The sequence below is a fragment of the Lepisosteus oculatus genome, chromosome 29 (assembly GCF_040954835.1).
Source record: "Lepisosteus oculatus isolate fLepOcu1 chromosome 29, fLepOcu1.hap2, whole genome shotgun sequence".
Taxonomy (NCBI): domain Eukaryota; kingdom Metazoa; phylum Chordata; class Actinopteri; order Semionotiformes; family Lepisosteidae; genus Lepisosteus; species Lepisosteus oculatus.
In genome coordinates this window covers 2,531,602-2,539,926 of record NC_090724.1, presented here as the reverse complement: position 1 = coordinate 2,539,926, position 8,325 = coordinate 2,531,602, and the positions used below count along the sequence as shown (strand labels likewise).

At 44.0% G+C, this 8,325-nt stretch overlaps 1 protein-coding gene across 1 annotated transcript; it reads left to right on the top strand.

Annotated features, from left to right (window-relative positions):
- The first annotated feature begins 829 nt into the window (after positions 1-829).
- On the top strand, positions 830-3,680 carry dohh (deoxyhypusine hydroxylase/monooxygenase). The gene is made up of 4 exons (XM_006639923.3): positions 830-1,543; positions 2,186-2,262; positions 2,441-2,681; positions 3,090-3,680. The coding sequence occupies exons 1-4, from the start codon at positions 1,270-1,272 to the stop codon at positions 3,404-3,406; spliced, it is 909 nt and encodes a 302-aa protein (XP_006639986.1). The 5' UTR covers positions 830-1,269; the 3' UTR covers positions 3,407-3,680.
- The last annotated feature ends 4,645 nt before the right edge of the window (positions 3,681-8,325 follow it).

The window sequence follows — 8,325 nt, the reverse complement described above, 5'->3', positions numbered from 1 at the left end:
CTTCTATCAGTGAAGTAATGGCAAGTGTGGATGAGACAAAAAATAGAAGAGCTCGCTCCCTAGAAGTAAGGCTAGGATAGCTGTGCTCTTAAAAGGGAAAAGGCACAGAATGACCAAGGTGCGTTTTGTGATGTATCATTCTGGTGAAATGGAAATAGCTAATATGTTAGTTGTTTTTATAGTGTAATTAACTTACACATTTTATTAATAGCTGAATGACAACCTTTTAAGAATTGGACCCCAAGCAGTGTTAAAATGCACCACTACCTTAAATGCATTTACCTGTAAACAAAACCCTGAATTACTGACAAATAGTACTATGCATAAAGTACTTCGACCTGCTAGAAGATTGTGAGGGGTGTTGAATGGACAGTGAAAGATAATCAGACAAGTGAAAACTCCGTGGAAGAGCGTTTAAAACTTGACACAGGGGGCCGTGGAGGTTATGGTAGAACCTTCCCGTCGATGTTGTTGAAGGCAGTACGCTGATTGCATTTAAGAAACGGCTGGGTGATATTCTCCGATCTATTTTCTGCTACCTACAGTAAAGTTTGCAGCTGCAGCCATAACTACAGCAGCGCTTTAAATCGCTTCTGATTGAAGACAGCAGACGGAACCAACGGACTGCGTTGCGGGGGGAGATATGTATAGATTTATTAAAATAAAAGTTGAAGTAAAATTAAATATTGTCAGAAAAACTATAAAAAATGTGTAAGCTTACGTGTAATTACATGTAATTAAATGTACATTAGCAAACTTCCGTTAATGTTGAATTTTAATAGCGAAATTCATTTGAAACACCCTCTTGAAATCCCCCCCGTTGCCACGGGAGTGTTTGTCTACGCCGGGCAAAGTAAGGCAAGATGGCTGCGCCCTGTGTGTCGTGTCTTAGTTGATGTTTTGCACGTATATTCTAGTATTTTATTATTTATCGTTTTATAATAATTGTTGAATTGTCGTTTAACACAAATAGACAACAGCGTCATTTGCAGAAATCTTTCCGGTAGTCCTGATCCTGTTAATTCACCGTTGCATACCATTTTATCCCTAGCGAGAATTGTTAAATGGTGGAAAAACATCCTTTGAACAGATCGTTTATTTATAAAGCGTTCGATGAGCAAATGTCCATTATCCTCTTTGAATTATAAGTAGGGTTTCGTTAAAAAAAACCAACAAGATATATCCCATTTTTATCGGGAGTTTAAAATCATTCTAATATTATAGTTAACTGTTCTCGACAACAGAAGGCAACCTCGATTCTGACGGAAGATGGTGAACGACAAGGAAATCGAGGCGCTGGGAAGTATACTGGTGAACGTCGAGGAGCCCCTCAGGGCGCGTTTCAGGGCCCTGTTCACCCTGAGGAATCTGGGCGGGTCGGCCGCCATAGACTGGATCAGCAAGGCCTTCGCGGACGACTCGGCGCTCCTGAAGCATGAGCTGGCCTACTGCCTGGGCCAGATGCAGGACGAGCGCGCCATCCCCACGCTGGTGTCCGTGCTGGAGGACACGCGGCAGGAGCCCATGGTCCGACACGAGGCCGGTGAGGGTCCACAGTTCTCCTTCCGAGCCCCGAGAACCGCTGCCTGACGGGAGAGGTGCAGATCATTTTCAGATCTCTCTAACAGGGGGTTCCCAACCCTTGTCCTGAATCTCTCCCCCCCCCCCCCAGCTGAAGCCTTTACTTAAATGAGTACCTCTCTGAACAAGTCGCTAGGTCAGATGACGTGAAGTTAAGAAACTCAAAAGAGTTGAAATGACCCTATTATTGGCATAGTAGTTCCAGTAGGGAGCTGCGTCAGCATGGGTAGGCTGCAAATGAACAACTAAAGGTTTATTCCTGCTGAAAAGAAACACCAGAAGAAGGCTTGTTTCCTTTCTTCTCTTTTCGGCACGGAATAAACCTCGACTTGTTCCTATGATTAGCATGATTGAGGGTTCGATTATTTGAGGGCTCTGCGTGGGTCAGTCTTGAGACACGGGGTGTCCTGTTATTGTCTAGACAGTTGAGCATCGCCTGCGCGCACAGTGGGAAGCAGAGGGGGTACCCCTGTAGCTTGCCCCACCCTAGCACTTTCCTGTCATGGGCTGTTCGTGCCGCTGTGTGATCAGAGTCAAGTTGAGTTCTCTGCATAAAAATGTTGGACGCGGCTTTAACCCTTGATGATTTTGCTTGTCTTTCCAGGAGAAGCTTTAGGAGCAATAGGAAATCCCAAGGTTCTGGATATCCTGAAGCGTTACTCTGAAGACCCTGTGATTGAGGTAAGGTCCAAATAAAGCTTAAGTGTATCTAAGCAGTTAACTAGTACAACTCTTATCTACGGCACTATAAGATCCTGAAGTGCTGGAATATGGGCACGGCGGCAGTGCGGTGCTGAGCCCCAGCCGGGCAGGTCGAAGTGGGTCCGTGCAGCTGAGTGTCGCCCCCGGCCCCCCTCAGGTTGCAGAGACCTGCCAGCTGGCGCTGAGGCGGATCGAGTGGCTGCTCAGCGGGCAGGAGCAGTGGAAGGACGACAGCCCCTACGTGTCCGTGGACCCGGCGCCCCCGGCCCCGGAGAGGAGCGTCCCAGAGCTCCGAACCCGCCTGCTGGACGAGTCCCTGCCCCTCTTCGACCGGTACAGAGCCATGTTCGCCCTCAGGAACCTGGGCACGGAGGAGGCGGTGCTGGCGCTGGCCGACGGTATGCGTGACGCAGCCGGGAGGAGTGGGCAAGCCGCGGGGGGTTTCGGTTTCATGAGACCCTCCTGACCTTCCTTTAAATCTCAGCAAATTCATTTCTTCATGGCTGTGCTTTAAAGTATAGGGAAATTCTTCAGGAATAAAAACATTTAGGAGTGAAGCGCAGTTCCCCCAGTTCTCACAGTCTGCATGCAGGTTGCGCGTCCAAAGACATGCTGTTAGGCTAATTGGCTTCAGCGATAATTGGTCCTGTTGTGAGTGTGTGTGTGTGTCTCTCTCTCTCTGTGTGTGCGTGCGCGGGCCCTCCGCCGAGGCCCTGTACTGGCCGAAGTGGTCAGAAGCGGGGTGACGTGGTTTCTGGCGAGGCGAGTGTGCCCTGAGCCGGCCGTGTCTGCTGTGTTCCCCGCAGGGCTGCAGTGCGGCAGTGCCCTGTTCCGGCACGAGGTGGGCTACGTCCTGGGGCAGGTGCAGCACGAGGCCTGCGTGCCCCAGCTGGCCGCGGCGCTGGCCAGGGCGGACGAGAGCGCCATGGTGCGGCACGAGTGCGCGGAGGCCCTGGGCGCCATCGGCAAGGAGCCGTGCCTGCGGGCGCTGCGGGAGCACCTGGGCGACCGCGAGCGCGTGGTGCACGAGAGCTGCGAGGTGGCGCTGGACATGTACGAGTACGAGAACAGCGGGCAGTTCCAGTACGCAGACGGGCTGCTCCGCCTGCAGGGGGCGCAGTGACCCCTCTCAGAAAGCAGAGCACAGCACACCACCTCCCTGCCTGGCTCTTCTGAATTTCCCTGGGGGGTCCGTGATCCATACCGAACAGATTTATTATCTTTAATGCTAGGACGTTAGGGAAATTGACTTATTTTCATATCTACTTGTTTTCTGGACATTTGCACATTGTATGGTTTTATCACTGCTTATATTTAAAATATTAAAATATTTCAGTTTGATAACACATGAGCCTCTGGCATTGCTACATTTCAATAAACTGCAGTTCCTGGTTTAATCCTGCTGTTTGTTGTAATTTTAAATACAGTAAAATATGTTCCCCATACTTGCTAACTTTTGAAGTTCTGTATAGGAGCATGTACATGCCTTTCTCCCATAGCTGCGCTGTTTCAATGCCGATCCTGGACAGTTGTTGTTTTTAGTTGAGTGAGTGGCAATAATAACCAATCAAGAACAATATCTTTCATCATCTTAAGAGATGCTGCTGTTCAAAAATGCCAATTTCCACTTCCAGTTACTGAACACCTGTGTTTGTTCTCATGTTTGTTTTAGCTGTGGTTTTAAATTAAGCCATGCCACTTGAATGCAAATTTAAGCTGGGTCTGTCTGTTTTTATTTGCTTCTTCTACAGACATTACTTAAAAAGATTAAGTGTGTAATGACAGCAAATACTTTCTGTCATTTGGACAGCAGCTGCATATTATCAGTTAAGTTTCAGCCCTGATTTGGGGTGACTTCAGACAAACATGTGTGATCTAGACTGGAGCCTGATTGAAAACACAATTCCTGCCGGAGTAAAGCCTAGAGGGGGCTGCGCAGCACATCTTTGCTGTTTGTTTGCTGAGACGTTTATTGATCCAGTGGGCCAGATTAAGCCTGTATTGTGTAGGAACCACATGATATCATTGTTTTCTTGCTGGTTCCGGCTCATTGTGTTAAATCTTGGCTTTGTTTCCAAGCAGTTGAACTCCATTGTTGTGATCTCTGCCCTTTGTCCCACCCATCTTTATACCCAGAGATCCCTGACTGAACTAATGAGGATGATGGACTTATTACGCCCATCCCCTCCAAATCACTTAGCCACAATCTGGCCTCCCAAACCAATCGAAACCGGGTCCTGTCCTGAGGCACATGCGTAGAGGAAGAGGGTAATGAGGCTTCTTCTGTCTCCTCCTGTTTCTCTTGTTTTTTTATCCTGTGTTCTGTCTGTTAAAGGCTCTTTAACCCTTCATTTACCACAAAGTTCAATTAAAGAGAGTAAACAACCAGAAGCCCCCTTTTGATCTCCTGAATTTACCTGTCCTGCATCTGGGATAGCTACATCTCATTGGAGCCTCATTATTTTTAAATATAAGACCAACCAGAAAAAGATTTGTACTTATCCAGGAATGGATATCCCGAGATCTCTATCTTTCTGCCACTGTTCTCGCCTCCACTGCACTGCACAGGGCATTTAGTCTGATCTTTTATTTTTTGTATTTTAAGCTTTTGTGTATGTGCTCGTTATGAATACACTACTCCAGTTTGATTCTCAATTTGTGTGTCTCTAGATATATCAGTTGAATACATACAAATTCCTTTTTGGGAATGTGATCAATTCTCCCGTGATTTTTATAGGATTCTCAGCCACAGTTTTGCTTTACTGTGGCAGCGTGGTTTTATTAGTTTTTAAATTAGTGGGTGGGGAAAAAAGGACCTATGAAAACAAAAATCTTGTCTGGAAAATTAAAAAATTGATTGTTGTTCACTGAAGCTTTTATTGTCTTTTAAAAACTGCAGTTTGTCTCATCACAGTCCAATCTGGATGCCATTCAAGGCAAATTGGCCTTCTTTTCGGAAGCCATCTGTTCTCCGTACATGTGACTGGGAGGCTCTGAGTTGAAATTCTCTTAATCCAGGGGATAGATAGAAATCACGCTGTTTAGCTTTTTTTCTCTGAGATTGGTGTGATTTGGAGCTGTGATTGAAAACCTCCCAGCTGGAGGAGCCAAAGGAAGAAGACAGGAGACAGGAGATGGATGGATATTTGGGTGTGCTTCTTGAGCACGCTACCCAAAAAATGATTTCGAACAGCCGCCTGAACCTCGTCATCTGAAACTCCAACGTCCCTCCCAGAGTAAGTATGGCGACTCTACTAAAAAATAGTTGTTGTGAACACCTGCTGCGTTGTGCTCTTCTGCAAAAGCCTTCAGACACAGCACATTGAGACAATCAACCTTATAAAAAAGAACACAAAGACTATTCATCTCATTAATGGAGCAGTGTTACGTGTTCAGAGAAGCAGCAATCCTCAGATGTATAAAAGGTGACTTGCTTTGTAATGGCAGGTGTTGCAATTCATAGTGGAATCCTTTATATTTAGAGAACCCTGTTAATTGAAATCTGAACTTTCATTTACTGTATATGGCACACAATTGGACAAATGAGTTGGGCAAATGCAGTGTCCTGTTGCTGTTTTTCCCTTTTATGTTCTTAATTTCCTTTTGGATCTTCTCTCCATCATCAAAAATAACTTTGGCTCTGATGACTAAACTCGCATGTTTATTAACAACTATTATAGATAGTATAACATCTGTTGACAGGGATGCATACTCTTATGTTTAAAGTGGGGGTTGCTGTTGGATCACCAGTCCACAAAGACTGGAGAATCCAACATCTAAACTCCTTTAGATCACTAGCACAAGCATTTTCTGTGAAATTATGATCTTTGGAGTTAATGGCTGAGACATCAAAGGCAGTTTTTGTTCTTCTGAATCCTGAATCCTCTCTTGCAGATTGCTTTTTGCCTCATAGCGCCCATAAGAGAATTGAGACTACATTTAAATAAGTGTCTATGTGTGATATCTGTAATTTCTTGCCATTTCAAAGTCTGGATGCACAGCTGAAATTAGTCTAAAAGGAGGAGGATATTAAATGTTGAACATAATAGTGCAGATTCACATTTTTGAATGTGTACTGTATGTTGTGCAAGCGTAAAGATAAAATAAATGTTAACATCCATGACTTTTATACAATAAATGCAGGCATGGAATGTATTACCATTTCAGGGTTACTGTAAGTGCTAAGAATGGCTTTCAGATTCCGATGAATGTCAATGCATGTTTCTTTCCAGAAGACTTGTACATCTAAAGCAACCAATCTGAATGTTAGGAGAAAACCTCTCTGAAATGGAGCTCAAACAGTAACCCCAGAAGAACAGGTAAGGCAAATTCATTGAGACTGCATGTTGCAATGCTGTTTGTCCGTTAAGTCTGTACACACATTTGATACACCACCGAAGGCACCCTTGGTGTTTGCTTCTGCTGCCTTTGAGGTTGCCAGCTCACAATGTCTGACAAAAAATAATATGAGTACCAGCATTTTATTTACCATTTGAACATGGCATTGAAAGCTTTAAGCATTTTTCCATAAGCCAGCATCCATATATATGATTTTTAAATGTAATCGTAAAAGTTCTTTTAATCCCCAGAAGACAATATATATATATAGACACTGAAACTGAGATGTTTGAACTGGCTGGTGCTGTCAGCAGACTAGTGTTATAGTGTAGCTCCTCAGTGATGCAGATAAGATTACCATATTTATAAATGTTTCCAACTGCCTATTTGCCACAAATAACACCAGTTTTTTAATAATAATAATAATAATAATAATAATAATAATAATAATAATCATAATAATAATAATAATAATAGTGGGATTTCTGATGTTTAAGTTGGGCCAATATTTTTGCTACCATCCAGGAAACAAACTTAAAAATCTCCTATGATTTATCTTGCACCTGTATTCACAAAGCCTCAATCCCCTGTGGCCCATTAGCGTTGTGAACGTGAAGCAGGAGGCCACAGACAGATTAGGAGCAGGGGGGGGGGTAAGGCGTTATAATTGAGGGGAGAAAATTAATACCGTCAGAGAAAGAGACAGAGAGACACGGTTGAGAAGTGCAGAGAAGTGTGTCGACCGTCGCCCCGGAGAGCCAGACCCCAGCCAGCGTTTGAGACCCCTCTGGCAGAATGCTGCACCCAATCATGATTGGAATAATCATAGTCAACACTAGCATGACTGCGCTTTACTGGATTTTCATTCTCCATGAAGCCTTTAACAGAAAGGTGGAGGAAGAGCCCAAGCCCAAGGAGAATCCAGCTTAATCCGGACACCTTTTTTGAAAGTAGAAAAGGGCATGGGCATGACTGCCTGGCCTGTAGCATTTAGCACTTTCTCTTTGTCCTTCATACAGCTTCACATAGGGTCCCAAGGCTTTGCTGACAACAGCTGCTGCCGAGCGTACAGGTACCCGTACAATGATTTTTCTGCTGTCTTTGGATCCCAGGGGTTTGTTAGAATTTGCTCTGTAATTGATGGGACGAAATTGTACAAACTTTCCAAACTTTTTAAAATCTGGTACTGAGTCAGCTGGAGTAGAAAGAGCAGTAAAATTAAGTTTTCGAACCAGCTGAAACTTTTTAACATGATTCGCCTCCTTGTTTTTAAATGATTTGGGAATTGTGGATTTTTTCGATTGACTGCAAAGAAAATTAATGAATTGAAATATTATCCTCAGTGCATAACAGATGGGCGTGTTTCTGGATTTAAGAGCTGGTGACTAGGACTGGTACAGTCTTGTAACGGTGCAACAGAAAAGGAAGTAGAAATGTTTCCAGAATAATATTTTGTTTCATCTTACTCATATTGACATAAAACAGAAATAAGTTAGAAACCAGATTTTCTGCTTTGGACTGCAAAGTCATTACAACCTTTGTGAATTTTGAACTGTCATTAATTAACTCTTTAATTTTTCCTGTTGTTTTTCCATCGTCTTGGGATAGTTAGTCATCCTGACACCTCCTGTGGGTCTTCAAATAAGCAGAAAGATGTTGAAGGTTTGTGTATCCTCTGTGTCTTGAATTATTGGCTGACAAAAA